General features: G+C 42.2%; 1 protein-coding gene across 1 annotated transcript in view; it reads left to right on the top strand.

Annotated features, from left to right (window-relative positions):
* Positions 1 to 26,264, top strand: part of fermt1 (FERM domain containing kindlin 1) — a 98,699-nt gene that overhangs the window by 43,034 nt on the left and 29,401 nt on the right. The window contains exons 4-7 of the mRNA XM_043696578.2: positions 6,366 to 6,506; positions 19,025 to 19,238; positions 24,581 to 24,683; positions 26,121 to 26,228. Coding sequence (XP_043552513.2) covers positions 6,366 to 6,506; positions 19,025 to 19,238; positions 24,581 to 24,683; positions 26,121 to 26,228 — 566 coding nt within the window. The remainder of the gene's footprint in view (positions 1 to 6,365; positions 6,507 to 19,024; positions 19,239 to 24,580; positions 24,684 to 26,120; positions 26,229 to 26,264) is intronic.

Below are 26,264 nucleotides of genomic sequence, written 5' to 3'. Positions count from 1 at the left end.
ATTTCATCAACAGATGCCTAAGGGAAAGACAACAGAACGAGGACATGCCGCAACCCAAAGGACTAGCCACACTACCATACATCAAGAACATATCTGAAATGACAGCCAGACTACTGCGACCACTAGGACTTATAACAGCACACAAACCAACAGCCACTCTCAGACAACAACTCACCAGAACGAAGGACCCAATACCCAGCATGAGCAAAACTAATGTAGTGTACAAAATCCCATGCAAGGACTGCACAAAATACTATATAGGACAAACAGGAAGACAGCTAACAATCCGCATCCACGAACATCAACTAGCCACGAAACGACACGACCAGCTATCCCTAGTAGCCACACACGGAGACGACAAGCAACATGAATTTGACTGGGACAACACTACCATTATAGGGCAAGCGAAACAAAGAACAGCCAGGGAATTCCTAGAAGCATGGCACTCATCCACAAACTCCATCAACAAACACATAGACCTGGACCCAATATACCGGCCACTACAGCGGACAGCTGAAACTGACAACCGGAAGCGGCAGGGACAGGCCACTATAAATGCCGGAGGAAACATCACAGAAGCGCTTCACAGGAGGCTTCCAAGCACTGAGGATGTCACCTAGACAGGGGACGAAACGTTTGCAACAAAAACTTCCAGCTCAGCGAACAGAACCACAATAAAGAAATAAAGCTGAAAGTCAAACATTATAGTCTTAAGAGCTTATGTCAAAAGGATCCAAAAACTCTGCTGGGTGTTATTTCAAATTCACTTCTATTGGCGACTTGCTTAAGTCTTTGCTGCTCCTATACTATTTGTTCATGTATGTGTACACTCATTCCTATTAATCATTTATTTTGATCCTTACTGTGTGTTTTCACGGCCTTGTGATGGTGTAATCTGCATAGAACTTGAAATACTGAAAAGTGATGTTACTGCTGTAGAAAGCACTTTCGTTTATATGACCCTTTTTTTATTGATGGCAGAGTTTGAAAGAATTATTTTTATTCTACAAATTAATGAGTGGGTGGGGAAACGGGCTTCTATTGAATGGTTAATGCTGCCTGTCTCTCTCTCGGAAGGTGGTTTGAATCAGACATGGATAGATATTCATACAGATGCCTGCAAGATTCTTTGTGAATTTTCTGGCATTGATATTATTCTCTCCTGTTTCAGCTCTTTCACTGGCTGTCCCTGTAGTTAGATGTCTTTGCAACAACCAAATGCTGGCAACAATATCACAGACAACGACAATACAGGAAACCTTGGCTGGAGAGTAGAGCAAAGTACTCCAAAACGATCGAGACGATGGAAATGTTGCTTTAAGATTCTTATTACGTGGTCCTAATTGTAGTACGGTTGCAGTCTGTTTCCCCGATCCTTCTCGATCCAGATTTTCATAACAGAAAGATCCTGAAGGTTATGAAGAAATGGAGAATGCAAGATGGTAGTAAAATTGTGCACAAATCCAAGATGTGTCACATTGAATTAATGATGTTGGCTGCATATTGTCTCATTATCACCAACAAAATCTTCACCGATCTCTCTGAAACAAGCATGAGTGTTGTCTGCCAAACTTAGGGACATTTCTTGTCCTCTGGTAACTTAGCAGGCCAGTCCTGGAGCTACAGGTCTTTGAGCAGAGTTAATGGGAAGACTATCCATATTCCCATATGTCGGCAGCTACCTTTTCTCTGAAGGCAACCATCAAAGAGGAGATACAGCATAGACATCCAAAAATCAGACAACTGGGTTTTTGACAACACAAAGTTTCATAAGCGGATAAAGGAATATGAGCAACAAGGAGGTAAATTAGAAAACAGATCTTCAAAGTTTATAATCTATGGATTATTAGTTGAGCCGTCATCACATTAGCATGGGTAGATAAGATTAGAGGGATGAATGTGTTGCACAAAGGATGTAATGGGAGAAATGGGTTTTCATTTTTGGGGCTGAGGAAGGGTCAAACCTGAAACGTTAACTCTGATTTCTCTCCACAGATGCTGTCAGACCTGCTGAGTTTTCCCAGTGATTTCTGCTTTTGTGTTTGATTTTTAGGGTACTGGGAAAGTGGGTGTTCTGCTGTTGGGATCAACCTCCACCTGAATTATGCTAAGAACATGTTCTGGTGAGAGATATAACTATGGTGGTAGGGAGTGCTTTAAATTAAAGAGTAGAGGTGAGGAATTGAGTTGGGATGATTTGATGAACTAAAAGGCCAAGAGAACAAGGGTGCGATAGGGGAATGGTGGTCACAGTGTGCACACCTAATTGAGCAGTAATAGTTAGGTTATAGATTACAAAAATACTGTACTAAAGACTACATACTTGAATACATGTAGCATTCATAAAATAACGTGAGTTGAAAAGAGAAATAGAGAGATATATTTGATCTGATGGTGATTAAAAGGACAGCCAGGAGATGACAATGCCTGGGACCTGAATATTTAAGGGTCCATTATATTTAGAAAGGGTTGGAAGTTAATAAATGGTGAAAGGGTAGCTCATTCAATTACGGACAATGTCAGTACAATGGAGGAAGATTACTTTAATTCTGGTGATTGGGAAATAGAATTAGTTTAGGTAGAGATGAGAAATAGTAAAGGTAAGTTGAACTAAATTTAATTTAGGATATCTGGTTGCCGTGGATGAGTTGGACTGAAGGGTCTGCTTCTGTTTTGTGCAACTCTATGACTCTAAGTCACTTGTACAATGGTTTATAGGCCTCCTAAAAGCAGCTGTGAGAGATACAAGAAGAAATAGTGGGAGTCTCCGAGATAAGTGTAGTTATCATTGCAAGTGATTTTAATCCGTATGAACCAGACTGCCCAGGTTTGCCAAATGATGAATTCGTAGTGTCTTCAGGACAGTTTCTTAAGCAGCAAGTTTTAAAGCCAGTCAGAGAGCAGACGAGACTTGGTTTAGTGTTGTGCAGTGAGTCAGGATTAGTTACTGACTTCATAGTAAAGGTGTGCTTAGGTAACAGTGATCATATAATGATTGAATTTTGCTTTCAGTTTGAGGGAGAAAAGAGTGGATTTTAAACTTAAATATGAGCAATCATGAAGATAGAGTAGACTAAAGTGAACTGCAAAACATAGCTAAGTGATAAGTCAGCAGAGGTATACTAACAGGTGATATTTCAGAATATCTCAGAAAAGATGCATTCCAGTATGCAAGAAATACTCTGAAGGAAGAATGCACCATGCATGACTGACTAAGGAAGTTAAAGATAGTATAAGACTTAATGAAAAAGTACAAAATTTCACAAAATTGAGTGGCACGCCAGATTGAATAGAATATAATGAACAGCAAAGAATGACTGAGATGAATAAAGAAGGGGAAATTAGAGTAAAAGAGAACGCAATTAGGAAATATAATCATAATTTGCTTGCAGTAAAGATTGAAGGGGAGAAATCTGGGAATATCTGTTCTATGAACATCCTGCCCCAAATGGGATGATTACCCAGTGCATAAATAGTTGAGGTTTGAGGAGCTGTGGATATGCGTCTCAAGCTTTATTAAACCTGAAGGGTGATCAGCAGTGGGTTCCGTGCAGCTGAGTGCTACGAGTCACCAACTGCTGCTCGTCATTTTGGACCTTTAGGAGGCAGATTAATAACTGTAAAATGAGCATTCTGTGACCCAAAACATTGTAAATGTGTTGACATGACTATGCAACCATTTCTTGTGAAGCAAATTGAACACACAAACATGTGAAATAGGAGAAGAACTTGACCATTTAGCCACTCCAACCTGCTCCACCATTCATCAAGATCATGGCTGATCTGTTTGAGTTTCAAATTCCATATTCCCTGTTAACCCTTGATTCCCTGATCAACAGGATTCTATCCACCTCTGACTAACAAATACTCACTGACCCATCTGCTACCACCCTTCTGTGGTAGAGAATTTCCAAGACATGGAGCCTCCTGAGAGAGAGAAAATCCTGTGGGGTTAAGTATTTCATCTCCTTAATGTTCCTGTAATGAGTTTTGAGTACACTTAACAGTGACATTCTCGTGGTGATTTATTTGTTTCGTGTTCGATTTTTATCTTGCATGCTGTTCACATTCACCTCCAAAATGCAACATCAAATTCAGATAAACTCTCTTACATGCCTACTTTCTCTCCCACTGTCAAAAATTCCAATTGAGAACTAGCACAGCTTCAATAAATCTGTTGCATGTTGGATATCAACTGCACATTCTTGGTAAATGTGCCAACAGACACTGCTCAGCTATTAACCTCAGCTGGATAATGAAGTCTTTGGGTAACTAGACCACATCGATGAATATGTAGATGGGGAGTTTCCGTGAGGGTTCTCCAAGTTGATCCCATACCTTCAGAAGATGATTGATGGAAACTCCAAAAAGACGTGTTAATCAGATACTAGCCAGAGGTACAAAGCCAGCAGCCTGGCCTGAAAACATGGGCAATGGCATTCCTTCTGTGGAGAACTTTACCAAAACGTTGGCAGGTGCACAAAGAAACTTGAGCTTTGCATTTTTACCAACTAAATGTGTTTCACCGGCTTGATTATTTGTCCTTTGCTATGAATTGCGAGAAGAAAATTGTCCCTCTCTGCAGAAATTTGAATAACATTCGTAGTGTGCAACTATGTGGTTGTTTCATGTTATTGCACAGCACAATTTGCGATGGTTTAATATTCTGTTTTTGTTTAAGCAGGTATTATCGGTGCTGCATAACTACATGCGGAATACATAGGGTTTATAATATGAAAATAGATCCATACTGGTGTTAATGCATCACACAAACCTCCTTCACACTTTTACATCTAACCTATTGATTCATATATCTATTTCTTTCTCCCTCGTGTGTTTATCTACTTTTTCGTCGAGTGATAGCATGGAAACAGACCCTTTTGTCCAACCAGTCCATGCTGACCATGTTCCCAAACTAAACTAGTCCCACCTGCCTCAGCTCAGCCCATATTCCTCCGAACATTTCTTATTCATGTACTTATCCAAATGTCCAGCATTTCCTCTGGAAGTTCATTCCACACACGAACCACTCTGTGAAAAAAGTTACGCTTAGACTCCATTTAAAATTTTTCTCTTCTTACCTGAAAAATATGTCCCCCAACAATCTTGAAATCCCCACCCTAGGGAAGAAGACACCTGCCATTCACCTTATGTATACTTCTGATGATTTTGTAAACCTCGATAAGTTCATCCCTCAACCTCCTGTGCTCCAATGAAAAAAGATCCAGCCTCTCCTTATAACTCAAACACTGCATTCCTGGCAACATCCTAGAAACTCTCTTTTGAACCCTCTCCAGCCTAATAATATCCTTCCTATAACAAGGCAATCAGAACTGAACACAGTACTCCACTCAATTGTATATTTTCAAAACGCTGGCCCCCAGGAGAGGATTTACGTACAGTCAGTTCTACTTTCATTAGCCTGAATTAGCTGTAACGCGACTGAGTGAATAGGGAACACTGTTTCTAAAGTGTGAACTTTTAAAGTGTGTGTTGGCTATAACGTGATTAGATCGTCAACACTTTTAAGTGTTAGTTGTACTGCGCAATTTTCGTAGAATCGCACAGGAATGCAACTGTCACCTTCTGGAAGAACTGACTGTACTTGATCATTGAAAACAAACATCTTGTTTTGACATAAGTTATCAAAGTTGTGTTCAAATTTACTTTTACTCATTGACTTTGGAAATTTACTACTGAAGAAGTATGAGAACCATACCTGTCCCCAGAGTTCAACTTGCCACCCTAGAATATCAGAGGGAGGCTGACACAGATATTGAGGTTGAGAGTGTGTTGCTGGAAAAGCATAGCAGGTCAGGCAGCATTCGAAGAGCAGGAAAATCGATGTTTTGGGGCGGAGCCCTTCATCAGGAAGTCTAAAATATAGATGTCCTTCTAAAATATAGCCCTACCGAATGAGGGACTCTGGCCCGAAACATCGATTTTCCTGCTCCTCGGATGCTGCCTGACCTGCTGTGCTTTTCCAGCAACACACTCTCAACTCTGATCTCCAGCATCTGCAGGCTTCACTGTCTCCTGACACAGATATTAGCCAAGGTGTCAGCTGAGGTGAGCAGAGTGCAGGAAGGAAGGGGAGACATTACCGAGAGGGGTTCTGGCAGTTGCCTGTGAATTTTGAGCGGGGCTGGGGGAGTAGCCTTCCAAATCCCTGAGAGTACTGAGCAAACTTGACAAGATTTTGCAGAGGGAAACCTCAAACAGTTGGTAGACCTCATGTTTCTATGAAATACGTCTGGAGACGATGCTTCGTGTTCAAGTTTTAGAAAATGCGTTGTGTTGATATTTTGTAGGAGCTAGTTTTAACTGTCTACACTAAGGTTAATTGTACTTCCAAATGTTTTTAGATATTCGTAGGCCGGAGGAACTTTCCCTGTTGAAACCACGAGGGAACGTTTCAAAAAAGAGGAAAGAGAAGAACAGTAAGCATGCTGTTGATGAAGACATTTTAGACTTGGACCAGGGGCCAGTTTCTCCAGGATCAGTAGGTAATACTTTTGTAAGCGAAGCTAAACCGTCTAAAATGTTGTAAACAATTTGGTTTATTTTCCAAAGATGTGTATGCGCGGGAGTGCCTTCTTTTATGTTGAAATTGTACTCTCAATGTTTGTGCGTCTTCTGTTCACAATACACCTCTCAAAACATGCACTGAACTTTTTAAGTTTCCCTTTGTGCAACCTCTTTCTGATTTTAAAAGTACTGCAGAACTAGAATTAGAGACATACACTGTAAATATTGTCAGGAATAATATTTATTTCTTTATTTATGCAGTTGCCATGTTTGCAAATGATATCTGCAAAGAGCATTTCTAACTTGCCAAATAAATAAAAGACATGGATCTCAAATCAATTTTAAACTAAAATAGCACTTCTGCTTGACCAGTGTATATATAACATGTTTTACAACTAAGAAAATCATCTCTTTTTTTTTACTCCCAACTCACCTTGGTCAGTCACAAATATATTTTTATTTCATTGCAGCATGGAGCTGTTATACTTCATTGAAATGTAATTTTAATTAAATGGAGATGAAGGAGTCAATTGGCAGGGTCATCAGTGGGCGGCACGGTGGCTCAGTGGTTAGCACTGCTGCCTCACAGCGCCAGGGACCCGGGTTCAATTCCCGCCTCGGGCAACTGTCTGTGTGGAGTTTGCACATTCTCCCCGCGTCTGCGTGGGTTTCCTCTGGGTGCTCCCGTTTCCTCCCACAGACACAAACATGTGCGGTTAGGTGAATAGGCCATGCTAAATTGCCCGTAGTATTAGGTGCATTAGTCAGGGGTGAATGTAGGGGAATGAGTCTGGGTGGGTGGCTCTTTGGAGGGTCGGTGTGGACTTGTTGGGCTAAAGGGCCTGTTCCACACTAGGGAATCTGATCTAATTTTGGATGAAAGAAAGAGGAACTTTATCACCTCTAACACAAAGGGAAAAATAATAAAACTGCAACACCACATAAACACTGGCAATAATTTTAAAAGTGTGTGTGTGCCTGATACAGGCAAGGGGAATAAATGGTGCACAGTTAAGAGGTCTTAGAGTCCTTGAGGTGTCAGTTTGTCAACCCTGTGACCACAGTAGTTTAATAGTTGACTCAGCAGTTCTGAAACATATCGTTAAATCCTTGGGTGAATGGTTGTTTTTCCAATGTGCTTTTTCACCGTGTGCTGTACTCCAAGATGATGAGAGGAAGAAGCAGGGAGAGAGAGGATTCCAGCTCTTGTTGTCACAAATTAAACTTTATTCTCTCTCTTCTGCTCAAAACCATCTGTTGGTATGTAGCTCAATTGTCCATTCGAGTTGGCTAACTGGTGGGTGAGCATTCCACCTCCTAATTATATACATGTGAATCAAGATTTAAATTTCTTGGTTTTGATTGTAATTAGATAAAATGATAATTTCAGCACAGGCCGTTTGTTCCACAGGTCTGTGCTGGAGTTTGCCTTGATCTGTGGTCAGGTCTGTACTTCTTCCTCTTTAAAAACCATGAAAGACCTTGGGTATAACTATGAGATGCTGGACATTAAAATTTGATAGTCCATGTATACTATTATCACAGAACTTGATGCATCTGTAAACTGAAGCCATCTCTTAGTGACCAATGATATAAAGATGTACACCATCTCATTTTGCCTCTCCATAAAGGAATATTAGGAGAATTGGGATCAAACAGTTTGGATTGTGAGTGAGACGTTTGATTATTTCTCTTTTTTTGCTCAAGATTAATATTATTTTTGCAAAGATACTTCTGCAGTTTTCTTTTTTTCTCCTTTCGCTGTTTTGAAACCTCTGTGCACTGTAGACATTCCCACTTCAATTAAATCTATTCCTGACCATGCCATGATAGAAAGGGATCAAGAGACAGGGTTATATGACTAGGTGTCTAGTATTCTGTTTCCAGGAGATGAATATATGGCTCTGTAAGATGTCTTTCAGATTTTGTGGTGGTTTGATGATGAGAATTGTCAGCACCTCTGTCATTAGGAGAAAGTGAGGACTGCAGAAGATCAGAGTCAAAATGTGTGGAGCTGGAAAAGCACAGCAGGTCAGGCAGCATCCGAGGCACTGGAGAGTTGACATTTTGAGCATAACGGCTCACACCCGAAATGTCAATTCTCCTGCTTCTCAGATGCTGCCTGACCTGCTGTGCTTTTCCAGCGCCGCCCTTTCTGACCTGCTGCCATTAATCCATTAAAACCGATTGCAACTTATGGAGCCTGTGTATCCAGAATAATACAGAAACCAGAATATTGCTGAGCATGATTCTGCACTTTACCAGAGAATATGCTGTTGAAATCTGCACAGAGTGTGAGCCAACAAAAGTTCCACTTAAATGCTATTAATCTTGCTGTTAAAAAAAACTTTAAGAAGTTCCAGCTGATTGAATGAAATGTTTCTGGATTTATAATGATGAATGTACAAAGTTTTCACGTTCTAATTACTGTTGCACACTTCCACTAGCCCCGAAACCTAATTTTATATTAGAGCCCTTTCCTATTTCTCTTATATGATAAAAGATATTCCACATATTTTCATTTAAGTGTTTTTTTTGATAGTTTAGCTTCTGTCTTAGCTGAATCATCATTTATTTTGCTCTCTGAATGTGTTAAGTGCATTTTGTGACAAGATGAGCCTTTAAGAGTGGCGTTGTAATGCAGAGGTGGCTGCTCCATGGAAAGCAGAGTAAATAGTTTTTTTTAAAATTAGATAAAAGAAGCATGAGTGGGTAGAGTCAAGCTCAAATAGACCGAGGGTTTTAATTTTGTTTTCAATTGTTGAAGTTGGGAGTTTTGAAGTTGAAGCTGCTAGATGCAGCACGCTCTCTGCTGCTGCAAAAGCTGGAGTTTTGATAGAGTCAAATTTATGCCAACTCTTTTTTTTTTGTATTTTAACTGTGGTGTAAGAATGTGGAGATAGAAATAAGAGTTAACGTTTGAATCTGATATGACGCCTCTTCAGTCTTATCATATGCAGGCAGGGAGTTATGGATTGATAGGCAGAGATATGGGAAGCAAGAAATTTGTCTCATGAACTTTAGAGAAGGAATTTTGGGAAGTTAAAGATGGAGTGGTAGTTTGTACGAGGGAAAGAGGGAATGAGGGTGGGCTACTTTGGGACTGTCAAGGTTGAATGGAGGGGAAGGGAGGCCTGAATCTCATGAAGGAGAAAGTGGGGAACACCTATTACATCCCCTCTTCACTGTTTGATCTCCTCAGACTGAGAGATTCAGCCAAGGTGTAATACTAACTTTCTCAGATGGCCGATGGCTGGGCACTTGCTCCTGATCTGAAGAGGAAGGAAACACAGGAGGACAGGTCATGGACCCTTCCCTCCTCACCTCCATGGTTACACCTTATCTGAGTCTATTTGGAGACTCGCAAATGAGAAGGCAATGTTGAGAGCAGAACATGACATAATGGTTTCTCTTTTTTTCTCTCTTTGGTGGGACCTGGAACACTAGTGCTACAGAGAGTAGCATGGGGACTGTCACATTTAATAGCAGTGGCTATCTGTCAGTTTAAAAACTTGGTAATGTGGTAGGTCATGTGTTTATGCCCAGCCCATACGTGCATAATGGCTAGATATACAGCCAGTGATAATGTAACCTGAAAAAAGCAGCCTGCAGAAATTTGGCAATCACTATGAGGTGGATTTTCCCCTCTCCTGAATAGGATCTATTTAGAACAGAATCTCTACAGTGTGGAAGAGCATCCCACCCAGACCCACCCTACTCCTGTAACCCTGCATTTCCCCCATCACTACCTCCCCTAGCCTGCACACTATGGGTAATTTCCCAAGACCAATCCACCTAACCTGCACATCTTTGGACTGTGTGAAGAAACCGAAGCACCTGGAGAAAACTCATGCAGGCACGAGAATGTGGAAACTCTAGACAGACGTTTGCCCAAGGCTGGAATCGAACCTGTGTCCCTGACACTGAGACAACAGTGCTAACCACTGAGCCACTGGCAGCCCACACTGAGCAATGGTGCTGGCAGTTTAATCTAGAATCAAGGCAAGGTTGGTGCTGGAAGCCTGGAAATTATGATGGCAACAAGCATGATCAGCAGCTGATTGCACTGAAGTATTCCCACAGACTCAAGACACTGAATGAGTTATGGACCAGTTCCTTCAAAACATATCAAGGATGTAACCTAGACCCTGGAGAAAGTGAAGTCGCGTGGGGTCCAGGATGTACTAGCTAGATGGATAGAGAACTAGCTGGGCAGAAGGAGACAAGAGTGTAGTAGTGGAAGGGAGCTTCTCAAAATGGAGAACTGTGACCAGTGATGTTCTACAGGGATCTGTGTTGGGACCACTGTTATTTGTGATATACAGGTACATAAATTATCTGAAGGAAGTTTAGGTGGTCTGATTAGCAAGTTTGCGGATGACACTAAGATTGGTGGAGTAGCAGATAGGGAAGGGGACTGTCAAGGGGAATGCAGCAGAATATAGACAGATTGGAGAATTGGGCAGAGAAATGGCAGATGGAGTTCAATCCAAGCAAATGTGAGGTGTTGCATTTTGGAAGATCCACTTCGAGAGCCAACTATACAGTAAACAGAAAAGCCTTGGGGAAAATTGATGTACAGAGAGATCTGAGTGTTCAGGTCCATTGTTCCCTGAGGAGGGCAATGCAGGTCAAGAAGGCATACAGCATACTTTCCTTTATTAGACAGCAGGTCATGTTACAGTTGTATGGAACTTTGGTTCAGCCACGTTTGGAATACTGCGTACAGTTCTGGTTGCCACATTACCAAAAGGATGTGAATGCTTTGGAGGTTCACCAGGATGTTGTCTGGTATGGAGGGCGCTAGCTATGAAGAGAGCTTGAGTAGATTAGGATTATTTTCATGAGAAAGATGGAGGTTAAGGGGCACCCTGATTGAAGTCGAAAAAATCATGAGATGTCTAGACAGGGTGGATAGCAAGAAGCTTTTTTCCCCCAGATTGGGGGATTCAATTACTAGGGATCATGAGTTCAAGATGAGAGGGGAAAGGTTTAAGGGAGAAAGAGTCATAGAGATGTACAGCATGGAAATAGACCCTTCGGTCCAACCGTCCATGCCAACCAGATATCCCAACCCAATCTAGTCCCACCTGCCAGCACCCGGCCCATATCCCTCCAAACCCTTCCTATTCATATACCTATCCAAATGCCTCTTAAATGTTGCAATTGTACCAGCCTCCACCACTTCCTTTGGCAGCTCGTTCCATACACGTACCTCCCTCTGCGTGAAAAGGTTGCCCCTTAGGTCTCTTTTATATCTTTCTCCTCTCACCCTAAACCTATGCCCTCTAGTTCTGGACTCCCCAATCCCAGAGAAAAGAGTTTGTGTATTTATCCTATCCATGCCCCTCATGATTTTATAAACCTCTATAAGGTCACCCCTCAGCCTCCGACGCTTCAGGGAAAACAGCCCCAGCCTGTTCAGCCTCTCCCTGTAGCTCAGATCCTCCAACCCTGGCAACATCCTTGTAAATCTTTTCTGAGCCCTTTCAAGTTTCATAACATCTTTCCGATACGAAGGAGACCAGAATTGCATGCAATATTCCAACAGTGGCCTAACCAATGTCCTGTACAGCCGCAACATGACCTCCCAAATCCTGTACTCAATACTCTGACCAATAAAGGAAAGCATACCAAATGCCTTCTTCACCATCCTATCTAGCTGCGACTCCACTTTCAAGGAGCTATGAACCTGCACTCCAAGGTCTCTTTGTTCAGCAACACTCCCTAGGACCTTACCATTAAGTGTATAAGTCCTGCTAAGATTTGCTTTCCCAAAATGCAGCACCTCACATTTATCTGAATTAAACTCCATCTGCCACTTCTCAGCCCATTGGCCCATCTGGTCAAGATCCTATTGTAATCTGAGGTAACCCTCTTTGCTGTCCACTACACCTCCAATTTTGGTGTCATCTGCAAACTTACTAACTGTACCTCTTATGCTCACATCCAAATCATTTATGTAAATGACAAAAAGAAGAGGGCCCAGCACCGATCCTTGTGGCACTCCACTGGTCAGAGGCCTCCAGTCTGAAAAACAACCCTCTACCCTCACCCTCTGTCTTCTACCTTTGAGCCAGTTTTGTATCCAAATAGCTAGTTCTCCCTGTATTCCATGAGATCTAACCTTGCTAATCAGTCTCCCATGGGGAACCTTGTTGAACGCCTTACTGAAGTCCATATAGATCACATCTACTGTTCTGCCCTCATCAATCTTCTTTGTTATTTCATCAAAAAACTCAATCAAGTTTGTAAGACATGATTTCCCACGCACAAAGCCATGTTGACTACTTCCTCCAGACCAAAGGGGTAGCCATCGGCACACGTATGGGCCCCAGCTATGCCTGTCTCTTTGTTGGCTACGTAGAGCAGTTGATCTTCCGTAATTACACCGGCACCACTCCCCACCTCTTCCTCCACTACATTGATGACTGCATTGGCGTCACCTCGTGCTCCCGCGAGGAGGTTGAGCATTTCATCAACTTCACCAACACATTCCACCCTGACCTTAAATTTACCTGGACCATCTCTGACACCTCCCTCCCCTTCCTGGACCTCTCCATCTCCATCAGTGACGACCGACTTGACACTGACATTTTCTACAAACCCACCGACTCCCACAGCTACCTGGATTACACCTCTTCCCACCCTACCTCTTGCAAAAATGCCATCCCGTATTCCCAATTCCTCCGCCTCTGCCGTATCTGCTCCCAGGAGGACCAGTTCCACCATAGAACACACCAGATGGCCTCCTTCTTTAGAGACCGCAATTTCCCTTCCCGTGTGGTTAAAGATGTCCTCCAACGCATCTCGTCCGCATCCCGCACCTCCGCCCTCAGACCCAAACCCTCCAACTGCAACAAGGACAGAACGCCCCTGGTGCTCACCATCCACCCCACCAACCTTCGCATAAACCAAATCATCCGCCGACATTTCCGCCACCTCCAAACAGACCCCACCACCAGGGATATATTTCCCTCCCCACCCCTCTCCGCCTTCCGCAAAGACCGTTCCCTCCGTGACTACCTGGTCAGGTCCACGCCCCCCCTACGACCACCCTCCCATCCTGGCACTTTCCCCTGCCACCGCAGGAACTGTAAAACCTGTGCCCACACCTCCTCCCTCACCTCCATCTAAGGCCCTAAAGGAGCCTTCCACATCCATCAAAGCTTTACCTGCACATCCACTAATATCATTTATTGTATCCGTTGCTCCCGATACGGTCTCCTCTACATTGGGGAGACTGGGCACCTCCTAGCAGAGCGCTTTAGGGAACATCTCCGAGACACCCGCACCAATCAACCAAACTGCCCCGTGGCTCAACATTTTAACTCCCCCTCCCACTCTGCCGAGGATATGGAGGTGCTGGGCCTCCTCCACCGCTGCTCCCTCACCACCAGACGCATGGAAGAAGAACTCCTCATCTTCCGCCTCGGAACACTTCAACCCCAGGGCATCAATGTGGACTTCAACAGTTTCCTCATTTCCCCTTCCCCCACCTCATCCTAGTTTCTAACCTCCAGCAACACGATCCCCTTGACTTGTCCGGACTTGTCCGACCTGCCCAGCTCCTTTTCCACCTATCGACTCCACCCTCTCCTCCCTGACCTATCACCTTCATCTCCTCCCCCACTGACCTATTGTACTCTATGCTACTCTATCCCCACTCCCACCCTCCTCTAGCTTATCTCTCCACGCTTCAGGCTCTCTGCCTTTATTCCTGATGAAGGGCTTTTGCCCGAAACGTCGATTTTGCCTGTCCTCGGATGCTGCCTGAATTGCTGTGCTCTTCCAGCACCACTGATCCAGAATCTGGTTTCCAGCATCTGCAGTCATTGTTTTTATCCCGAATCGGTCCTTGCCTTTCCAAATACATGTATGTCCTGTCCCTCAGGATTCCCTTCAACAACTTGCCCACCACCGAGGTCAGGCTCACCGGTCTATAGTTCCCTGGCTTGTCTTTACCGCCCTTCTTAAACAGTGGCACCCCGTTTGCCAACCTCCAGTCTTCCAGCACCTCACCTGTAACTATCGATGATACAAATATCTCAGCAAGAGGCCTTGCAATCACTTCTCTAGCTTCTCACAGAGTTCTCAGGTACACCTGATCAGGTCCTGAGGGTTTATCCACTTTTAACCGTTTCAAGACATCCAGCACTTCCTCCTCTGAAATCTGGACATTTTGCAAGGTGTCACCATGTATTTCCCTACAGTCTATATCTTCCATATCCTTTTCCACAGTAAATACTGATGCAAAATATTCATTTAGTATCTCCCCCATTTTCTGTGGCTCCACACAAAGGCCACCTTGATGATCTTTGAGGGGCCCTATTCTCTCCCTAGTTACTCTTTTTTCCTTAATATATTTGTAAAAACCCTTTGGATTCTCCTTAATTCTATTTGCCAAAGCTATCTCATGTCCCCGTTTTGCCCTCCTGATTTCCCTCTTAAGTACACTCCTACTTTCTTTATACTCTTCTAAGGATTCACTCGATCTATCCTGACTATACCTGACATATGCTCCCTTCTTTTTCTTAACCAAACCCTCAATTTCTTTAGTCATCCAGCATTCCCTATACCTACCAGCCTTCCCTTTCACCCTGACAGGAATATACTTTCTCTGGATTCTTGTTATCTCATTTCTGAAGGCTTCCCATTTTCCAGCCGTCCCTTTACCTGCAAACATCTGCATCCAATCAGTTTTCAAAAGCTCTTGCCTAATACCGTCAAAATTGACCTTTCTCCAATTTAGAACTTCAACTTTTAGATCTGGTCTATCCTTTTCCATCACTATTTAAAAACGAATAGAATTATGGTCACTGGCCCCAAAGTGCTCCTCCACTGACACTTCAGTCACCTGCCATGCCTTATTTCCCAAGAGTAGGTCAAGTTTTGCACCTTCCTTAGAAGGTACATCCACATACTGAATCAGAAAATATGCATGTAAATTTCTTTACACAGAGGATGGTGGGTGACTGGAACGCTTTGTCAGCAGAGGTGGTAGAGGCGGGTATGATAGCATCATTTAAGATGTATCTAGACAGATATATGAATGAGCAGGGAGCAAGGGATACAGATCCTTAGAAAATAGGTGACAGGTTTAGACAGAGGATCAGATCGTTGCAGGGAGGGCCGAAGGGCCTGTTCTGTGCTGTAATTTCCTTTGTTCTTTATCTTATTTAGAGGCAAGTATAAGATCTTATGATGTGATTCAATTCCTAGACTTTAAGCAAAAATCACTTATTCATACACCAGAGTTAAAATATAAATTAAAATAAAAATTGGCATAACTTTAACTCTATCAACATATTTAAAATAATATATATCTTAACTACTACTCATCAATGTAGCAGCATCCTAGAAACACACCCTGAGCAAAGGCAAATTCAGCAAAATTCCTTGCTATTTCCCCCCATCCAGGAGAAGGAACACCAATAGAATAAATCTAGCAGCAGCAAGCTGTTGTGTTTTTAAGACTTGTCTTCGGATTTCTTTTATTGTATGTTACATGGGAAAAGCTATGAATTTTATCGAGTTTTACATGCTGCAAGTATTGGAACTATGGGTGGAAATCCGCCCCCCACTGCCAACCACCATTGACGGATAATTTTTTCTGTTCACTATTTGCAGTAAAATTGGACTGAAGATCTAAAATGAATTTTTATCAACTTTACAAGAAATAGCATTTAGAGGACATCTTGCCAATGGCTTTCTGACACCAGTAACACAATGACAGAGTGAAATGTTTTCATGTTATGTTGTTTCTACTTTGTACTTAGATGTGCATTATGGCTACACCATAATGATTAGATTAGATTCCCTACAGTGTGGAGACAGGACCTTTGGCCCAACAAGTCCACACTGACCCAACATTTACCCTTGACAAATGCACCTAACATTAGGGGCAATTTAGCATGGCCAATCCACCTAACCTGCACATCTTTGGATTGTGGGAGGAAACTGGAGCACCCAGAGGAAACCCATACAGACAAGGGGAGAATGTGAAAACTCCACACAGACAGTCGTCCGAGATCGGAATCGAACCTGGGTCCCTGGCACTGTGAGGCAGCAGTGCTAACCATTGAGCCACCGTGCTGCCCTAACTGTCATCAGTCCAAATTAAAGTAATGAACCAGTTTCACCAGTGTAGATATTTTTGAATCAGATTTCCAGACTCTGCAGAATTTTGTCTTTATTTCAACCTCTTTAATGCACTTTCCTCTTACCTCTGCATTGTTGGCTTAGGTCTCTACAAGAGTCAAGTCTAAGTATTGCCCTGGACCTCATTATTCTTTCTTTGACTTCCAAACTGACAATAAGTACCATAATAGAATCATTTAAAGTTTATTGGTTACCTGATGATCAATGTTTTTTTTTCTATCAGTTGGAGATTTTGCTTTTCCCTTAAGTAATCTGCAGAAACAGGTCAAACAAGTCACTGAGATATTGATTGGCAACTGCTGTAGAAAACCATTCTTGAAAGATAAGTTGGGTGCAATTAATTTAAAAATATTTAAAATGGGGATTCTTAAGAGTAGGAATTCAACAGATTTCTGCCTTTTCACATCACAGTCTGATAGATCTACACTCCAGGGCTGAAAATGTGTTGCTGGAAAAGCGCAGCAGGTCAGGCAGCATCCAAGGAGCAGGAGAATCGACGTTTCGGGCATAAGCCCTTCTTCAGGAATGTTCCTTGGTGTCACACATTTACATTCTTGGCTAGTTTGTAGGTGCTATTTCAAAGTGACTTGTTTGACCTGTTTCTGCAGATTACTTAAGGGAAAAGCAAAATCTCCAACTGATAGAAAAAAAAATTGATCATCAGGTCACCAATAAACTTTAAATGATTCTATTATGTTACTTATTGTCAGTTTGGAAGTCAAACTGACTTCCAAGTCCTGTTCCTTGGATGCTGCCTGACCTGCTGCGTTTTTCCAGCAACACATTTTCAGCTCTGATCTCCAGCATCTGCAGTCCTCACTTTCTCCTCAAAGATCTACACTCCAGTCAGATAACTCAATGCGATATACTTGAAAACCTCAAATTGGAGGTGTTTGATTAAGTACAATTCCTTCTCACCCTGGACCATGCTTTATTCGCCCTGCTGTCAGAATGAAGAGCTCTGTCAGATATTTACTGAAATCACTCTTCTTTAGCCACTGGAAGCACACAGGAACAGCATGATAACTTGGTAAGGGGAGGTGTCAATTTAGTTGTAATATCATGGGAGTAGTAATCCAGAGCCTACTAGGGACATGGATTTGAATCCCACTACAACAAATGGTGAAATTTGAGTCAATGAAATCCGAAATTAAAACATATCTCATGGTGACAAAGGAACCATTGTCTATTGTTGTAAATATCCATCTGGTTCACTCATTTTTAGAGAAGGAAATCCTTAAAACTAATGAGGACACTGGTGGAATTTAAAGTCAATTAATAAATCTGGGATCCGTTTCATGGCGGAACTATCATTGGCTTGTCTTGAAAAGCATTTGATTCCGTAATGCCCTTCAGAGAAGGGAATCCACCACCCTTACCTGATGTGACTCCAGGTCCTCGGGAATGTTTCTGACTTTTTTAAAAATTGTTCTCTGGAATGGCCGAGAGACAGCTCAAGAGCAACTGGAGATGGGCAAACAATGCCAACCTTGCCCAGCAATGCCAATATCTCTCACAATGATAAAGGAAAAGTCAAACTAATAATTCAGAGGCACAGGCCAGTGCTCAAGGGGCATGGGTTCAAATCTGACCACAGCAGCTGGTGGCATTTAAATTCAATGACTAAGTCTAGAATTTCCATAAAACCTAGTTTCTACTTTGCCAGAGCATGATTGAGGCGTGACTGCAAAAGTAAATGTTGTGTACATGCGCTTGGTATTGCCATGGTTACTGACTAATTATATTAAGAACACGATGGTAATGTTTGTTTTAATGATCATAACAATTGTTAATGTGGAACAGCACCAATACTGTTTGTTTGTTGTAATCTATTGTGTTCTTAAGATTTGTCTTCAGATTTCTTGCATTTTATTGTATGTTATAATAGGAAGAGCAAGGCAATTTCTCAAGTTTTGCTGCACATATATTGGGACTGTGGGTGGAAATCCCCTCCACCAATATTGAAGGGTGTTTACTATTTATAGTGAAATTCTAAAATGGATGTTTACCAACTTTACAAGAAAAAGCATTCAGAGGACATCTTGCCTTTATGATACCATTAACACAATAACCGAGTGAAATATTTACATATTATGTCGTTTCTGCTTTGTAGTTAGTTAATTATGGTGTAGCCAGTCTTTATAACTTCCTGCAATGCACATCTGTCATCGGTCCAAATTAAAGTAACGAACCAGATTTAGACCTCTATCCTGTGAAGACACCAAACATCAGCACAAAGGTTATTGCTTCATTTTGTATTTGCTCACTTCTAATAAATATCAGAGTGCTTCAGTGTCAATGATATAAACATTTTGTCACTTGTCTCGTTGCACAGCAAGTCCTGGTCTATACAGCAAGACGATGACTCCCATATACGACCCTGTCAATGGAACACCTGTCTCTTCTACAATTACATGGTTCAGTGATAGTCCTCTCGCCGAACGGAACTGTAACATTCTGGCTGTCAGCCAGCCAATCCTTACACCAGAGGCACTGGCCAAAATGTACAGGCCACAGAATCAAGTGGACAAAGCAGAGCTGAATGCTGGGTAGGACTGCTTGACATGATTTATTTACTAATTACCTACTATTTAAATTGCAGTGATGCAAAGGAACAAGTTTATTATATATAACCCTCTTGCCATGATAATGGTGTCAAATTATGAGGTCAGCTTGCAAAGGCTTATAGTCCCTTGAGTTAGAAGCTTAACAGGTGATACACCATTTAACCACAGAAAAGTTCTGGCACATAAAGCAGCCATTCAACCCATCAATCAGATGTTTAAGTAGTTTAAAAGATTCATATCTTCATTCGCTCCACATGATGTATAGGGCAGCATGGTGACACAGCGGTTCACTTTACCGCCTCACAGTGCCAAGGATCCAAGTTCAATTCCAGCCTTGGGCTACTGTCTGCGTGGAGTTTGCATGTTCTCCAAGGGTCTGTGTGGAGTTTGCACCAGGTACTTCAGTTTCAAAATCCAAAGATGTGCAGGTTAGGTGGATCAGTGGATTTACAGTGGGACTGAGTGGGATGCTTTTCAAAGGGTTGATGCTGACTCAATGGACTGAAAGGCTTCTACCTGCACTGGTAGGGATTCTGTGATATGAAGAAACAGCTGAAGGCACTGCACAGTTGTGGGTCCTGGTAATACCTCAGCAGCCCCACCGAACTCATGTGCTCAAGTACAAGCTCCACCCTGAGTCAGCCTATTCCTTTACAGCTCCAATACTGACAAATAGCCAGCCATGGGAAAAATTGCCCAGTACCCCCTGTCCCTGAAAAGCAAGCCAAATCCAACCTGGCTGATTATCACCGCATTAATCTACTGACTGATGGGAAGGTGCCACTGGCTGTGCAATCATGGAACAAATACTTAGCAATAGCCTGCTCACCGATGCTCATTTTGGGTTCCACACGAGCCACGCGGCTCCAGACTTCTTCACAGTCTTGTTCTAAACATAGACAAAAGATCTGAATTCCAGAGAAAGGAGTGAGTGATTGACCCCGATAATAATAATATTATCCCTATCTAATATTGCTTTTTTGAGATTCATCTAAGAGTAAGTGAGCTTTGCTGGCTGGGCTTATACTGATTTTTTATACAGTAAACATTCCTGTATGTAGGGGTCTGTGAAAGTTTTATATCTTGGGAGGAGGGTCTCAGAAGCAAAAGGTTGTTCCAAACCATACCAAATTTCATGCATGCCTTTACGTATGTCTGAATACATACAAATAGCACTTCTTCAGCATTCTGAGGTGCACTGAAGATTCTCAAGTAAGTTCATAAACTGCTTGTTAATTTTGTCAATGCAACTCTGTTTGTATTTTGTCTAACATACGTACATGTGAGCCCTGCCACTGCGCTTGTGACCCTTACCCCCTCCTTCCGTCTATTGCTCCTCATTTGGTATCACCTCTGCTTTCAATGTGGTGCTTAGTAATCTCTTCACAGTGTGATTGAGGTGAATACAGTGATGCATTCAAAACAAGGGTAGATATATGTATCAGGGAAAAAGGAATAGAAGTTAATGTCACTGAAGTTGAACTGGTCAGAATGGGGTGGTGTGGAATTCAAGTGGAGCATTAATGCTAGCGTGGACTGATTGTTTCAGTACTGCATATTCTATATAATATTCCTGCACCCAGCAAACAGCTTCCACTCAAATCTAATCAATAGTCCTTCCAGGAGAAGCCACACTTTCCTACGCTCAATGTTCCCAGCGCACATTAAAATGTATGTTTCCTGGAATCTATCTGGTCAGGGCATATCGGCAAGTGCCAGGAATATGGGTAACTCTTGGTCCAATTTTTCTCTAAAGCAGCCCTCCAGAACACAGCTAACAATGCTCGGTCATTATATATGGACATATTGTAATAAATTTCGTCTCAATTAGTCACAGGAATACTGATGTGTGATGATGCTGCTCCTTTAACACGATTATGTTGCCCTTGATTTCTTTTTCAGGAGGTTATAACAACACTGGTTCTGAATGTTGGGTTTCAAGGGTTTTAGGGCCAGTTTGATTTTAGTTAACAGATACTGTCTCAGGAAAAAGGCTTTCAACTTATTTAAAAAAAAAACTTCTACAAAGAAAGGGGAGTGACTAATACTCCCAGCTCATCTTTTCTCTGGTTTGGTTTGATTTGACAGTCTGACTATTCACTGAGAGCAGTCAGGCAGTTTGAGGCTGCTGATCCAAGAAACAGCTAACATGGAACAAGGTTAAGTTATTTGGTATTCTGTTAGAACATTACAGCGCAGTACAGGCCCTTCAGTCCTCTATGTTGCACCAACCTGTGGAACCAATCTGTGAAGCCCATCAATTCTACACTATTCAGGCAACATCCTGGTAAATCACTTCTGACCCCTTATCAAAGCTTCCACGTCCTTTGTATAATGCGGTGACCAGAACTGTACACAATACTCCAAGTGTAGCCTTACCAGAGTTTTGTACTGCTGCAGCATGATCGCATGACTCTGAAAATCAATCTCTCTACCAATAAAAGCTAACACACTGTATGCCTTCTTAACAACCCTATCAACCTGGGAGGTAACTTTCAAGGATCTATGTACCTGGACACCTAGATCTCTCTGCTCAGCTACACAACCAAGAATCTAACCATTAGCCCAGTACTCTTTATTCTTGTTGCTCCTACCAAAGTGAATGACTTCACACTTTTCTGCATTAAACCCCATTTGCCACCTCTCAGCCTAGCCCTGCAGCTTATCTATGTCCCTCTGTAACCTACAACATGCTTCAGCACTATCCACAAATCCATCGACCTTCGTGTCTTCTGCAAATTTACAAACCCATCCTTCTATGCCCTCATCCAGGTCATTTATAAAAATGACAAACAGCAGTGGCTCCAAAACAGATACTTGCAGTACACCACTAGTAGCTGAACACCAGGATGAACGTTTCCCATCAACCATCACCATCTGTCTTCTTTCAGCTAGCCAATTTCTGATCTAAACCCCGAAATCACCCTCAATCCCGTGCCTTCGTGTTTTGTGCAGTAGCCTACTGTGTGGAACCTTATCAAACACCTTACTGAAATCCATGTACAACACATAAACTGCTTTACCCTCATCCACCTGTTTGGTCACCTTCTCAAAGAACTCAATAAGGTTTGTGAGCCATGACCTACCCTTCGCAAAACAGTGTTGACTATTCCAACTTATTCCTTTGCAGTTGATTATAAATCCTATCTCTTATAACCTTTTTCAACACTTTACCCACAACCGAAGAAAGACTCACTGGTCTATAATTACCAGGGTTGTCTCTACTCCCCTTCTTGAACAAGGGAACAACATTTGCTATCCTCCAGTCTTCTGGCACTATTTTTGTAGACAATAATGACATAAAGATTAAAGCCAAAGGCTCTGCAATCTCCTCCCTGGCTTCCCAGAGAATCCTAAGATAAATACCATCTGGCTAAAGGGGATTTATCTATTTCACACTTTCCAGAATTGCTAACACCTCCTCCTCGTGAACCTCGATCCCATCTAGTCTAATAGCCTGTATATCAGTATTCTCCTCGACCACATTGTCTTTTTCCAGTGTGAATACTGACGAAAAATATTCATTTAGTGTTTCTCCTATTACGTCAGATTCCATGCACAACTTCCCACTACAGTCCTTGACTCGCCCTAATCTTACTCTTGTCATTCTTTTCTTCCTGATATACCTAAAGCAAGCCTTTGTGTTTTCCTTGATTCTATCCACCAACGACTTCTCACATCCCCTCCTGGCTCTTCTTAGCTTTCTCTTTAGGTTTTTCCTGGCTAACTTGTAACTCTCAAGTACCCTGAGACCTTCACGTCTCATCCTTACATAAGCCGCCTCCTTGCTCTTGACAAGAGATTTGACTTCTTTTGCAAACCATGGCTCCCCCGCTCGACCACTTGCTCCCTGCCTGACAGGTACATACTTATCAAGGACACGCAGCAGCTGTTCCTTGAATAAGCTCCACATTTCAATTGTGCCCATCCCCTGCAGTTTCTTTCCCCATCCTATGCACCCTGAATCTTGTCTAATTGCATCGTAATTGCCTTTCCCTCCCCCCCAGCTGTAGCTCTTGCCCATTGGTAAAGTAAACATAACCAAATTGTGGTCACCATCACAAATCTAACACCTGGCCGGGTTCATTACCCAGTACCAAATCCAACAGGCCCTTGCCCCTTGTTGGCCTCTCAACATAGTGTGTTAGGAAACCCTCCTGCACGCATTCAACAAAAACTGATCCATCTAAAGTACTCTAACTATAGTATTTCCAGTCAATATTTGGAAAGTTAAAGTTCCCTATAACTACCTGGTCACACTCGCTCCTATCCAGGATTATCTCTGCAATCCTTTCCTCTGTATCTCTGGAACTATTCCGAGACCTGTCGAAAACTCCCAACAAGGTGACCTCTCCTTTCCTGTTTCTAACCTCAGCCCATATTACCTCAGTAGATGAGTTCTCAAATGTTGTTCCTGCCACTGTAATACTGTCCTTGACTAACAATGCCACACCTCCCCCGCTTTTACCACCTTCTCTGTTCTTACGGAAACATCTAAATCCCAGAAACTGCAACAACCATTCCTGTCTCTGCTCTATCCATGTCTCTGAAATGGCCACAACATCAAAGTCTCAGATACCAACCCATGGTGCAAGCTCACCCACCTTATTCCAGATGCTCCTGGCGTTGAAGTAGACTCACTTCAAACCACTTTTCTGCTTGCCAGTGCGCTCTTGTGACCTTTGAAGCCTTATTTCTGACTTCACTACTCTCAACTTCCTGGACACTGGAACTACAGTTTAGGTTCCCATCCTCCTGCTGAATTAATTTGAGCCGTCTTGTTTGTGTTTCATTTGGTAATCTTGTAAATAAATTCTGTTTTGTTTAAAACTATGTGGTTTGACCAACTGCATCACTCCTGGAATATCCGCAGTATACCTTAAAACAACCAGCAAAGAAAGGGTCTGGGCTACTTTCCTGAAATGTTTTGAGGGTGTCTGGCCTGGTCCCTAACAGATGTGAAAGATGACACTCACTTTTAATTCAAAAATACCCTTAGAATTATAACTAGAATTGAATTGAAGACAATATGTGACAGAAATAATAAACTGTTAAAATGTAAGGTGGAATTCCATGAAATATTGTGGTTAATGTGCCTTGTTGCAACTTTTCGAATGTAGCTTAATAGTTTATGGTATGTTTATTGTAAGGTACAATGGTTGATTTTTAGTAGATAATCGGTTAAGCCAAACAGAGCAAAGGTTGACTATGTGGGTTGCTTTAATGCAGTAAATGTGAAATAATACAAAGGCAAACAGCAAAGATTCCACCTCTGGATCTTTCATCATTTATTTACAGTTTCTTTCATTGCACAATTTCTGCAGATGGCTAGATTCATCACGTTCACTGATGGAACAAGGCATCCAGAAGGAAGATAAGCTGCTGTTACGTTACAAGTACTACAGCTTCTTTGATCTGAACCCAAAAGTAAGACACACAAGTCATAATAATCTTTTGAGCATCCCACCACAGTACTGGGAAGAGACACAGTAGTTGAGGCAAATGGGGGCATACTATTCGAACAGAATAGATTGTCATGTGTATTTTTAAAAAATAAAAGTGAAAAGTTTTCTAAGTTGTCATACTACAGCGCCTGTATTAATGACATAGATAAGGAGAAAAAAGTAAGGCAGAGTTCACCTGAAATTAATTTCATTTCGGAGAAAGTCGATTAAGACAACAAGCGCTGAAATACCTGGAAGCCGCAGCTGAAGATGACGTCCACACCTACAAGACCTCCACGCTTGGACAAAACAATCAAATCTGGAGACTGCCCCTCCAGGTCAAGGCTGTCACCAATGAGATACTGCTGCTCCAGACTGGAATACAGGACCTCCGCAACAGGACGAGACCTCCATGCTACACACCAGGATGATACCTCCGCACTGGGACTGGACGGGATCACTATGCTGGGCCACTGGGACACCTGGAAAGTGCTGCTGAAGAAGGCGTTGATGCTGGGACAAGACTGTCAAACCTGGAGACCACCATGTCAAGCCAAGACCACCCACCCAGGATGAGGCTGCCACAGCAAGAGACTGCTGTATGCAGTCTGTAGTACAAGGGGAAAACATTTATATATATTCAGGATTTGGAGATTTCGGTGTTGGACTGGGGTGTACAAAGTTAAAAATCACACAACACCAGGTTATAGTCCAACAGGTTTAATTGGAAGCACTAGCTTTCGGAGCGCTGCTCCTTCATCAGGTGGTTGTGGAGGACACAATTGTAAGGCACAGAATTTATAGCAAAAGTTGATTACAGCATAACCTGGTGTTGTGTGATATATATTCAGGTGATTCTCCTAACTAAGGTATTTTTGTATTACAACAAAAACACCAAACTTGCTGCAAAACTACAAGCACAAATTTATGAAGAGGTTCACAAACTTCCATGGATAAAGACCATAATGCCATTACCTTAAAATATTCCATGCAGCACTGTTATGCAAAAATTTAATTAATTTGTCTGAAATTTCCATATTTTAGTTGAGCTAGTAATTATTTTAAATGGATTTATAACACCATTGTAATAATGGAGAAAAGAATTTCAGAAGCATGTGTGAAGTATTTGTATGGTAGTAACCCATGGCCTAATTGCAGAGCCTAGCCTTATTGCTTTGGGAAGAGAAGTGGGTGTTGTACATTTTATTCTCCATTCTCTATCCCATTACTGCCTTTTCAGAATAAGGCAGATAGTCCATGCAGATAGTCTATGCTGGAGTTGACGTGATTAATACAGTAGTGGCACATAGCTTTACCTAACCCTGTAGTACTTCTCTTTCCTCTGTAACAGAATATCATTGTGCACTAAAAGTGGTGTCTGTATTACACCCTTAGTGACGTCTCTCTCTCTTACACGCAGTATGATGCAGTCCGGATAAACCAGCTGTATGAGCAAGCACGGTGGGCAATTCTGCTGGAGGAAATTGATTGCACTGAGGAAGAAATGTTAATATTTGCAGCACTGCAGGTAAATGTAATTGTTTAAAGCCAACTGTTGCTACAA

The sequence above is a fragment of the Chiloscyllium plagiosum genome, unplaced genomic scaffold, assembly GCF_037043375.1.
Source record: "Chiloscyllium plagiosum isolate Xiang-an unplaced genomic scaffold, Cpla_swu_hap1 HiC_scaffold_10, whole genome shotgun sequence".
In the NCBI taxonomy this organism is placed as follows: Eukaryota; Metazoa; Chordata; class Chondrichthyes; order Orectolobiformes; family Hemiscylliidae; genus Chiloscyllium; species Chiloscyllium plagiosum.
This window is presented reverse-complemented; position numbering and strand designations above follow the sequence as displayed.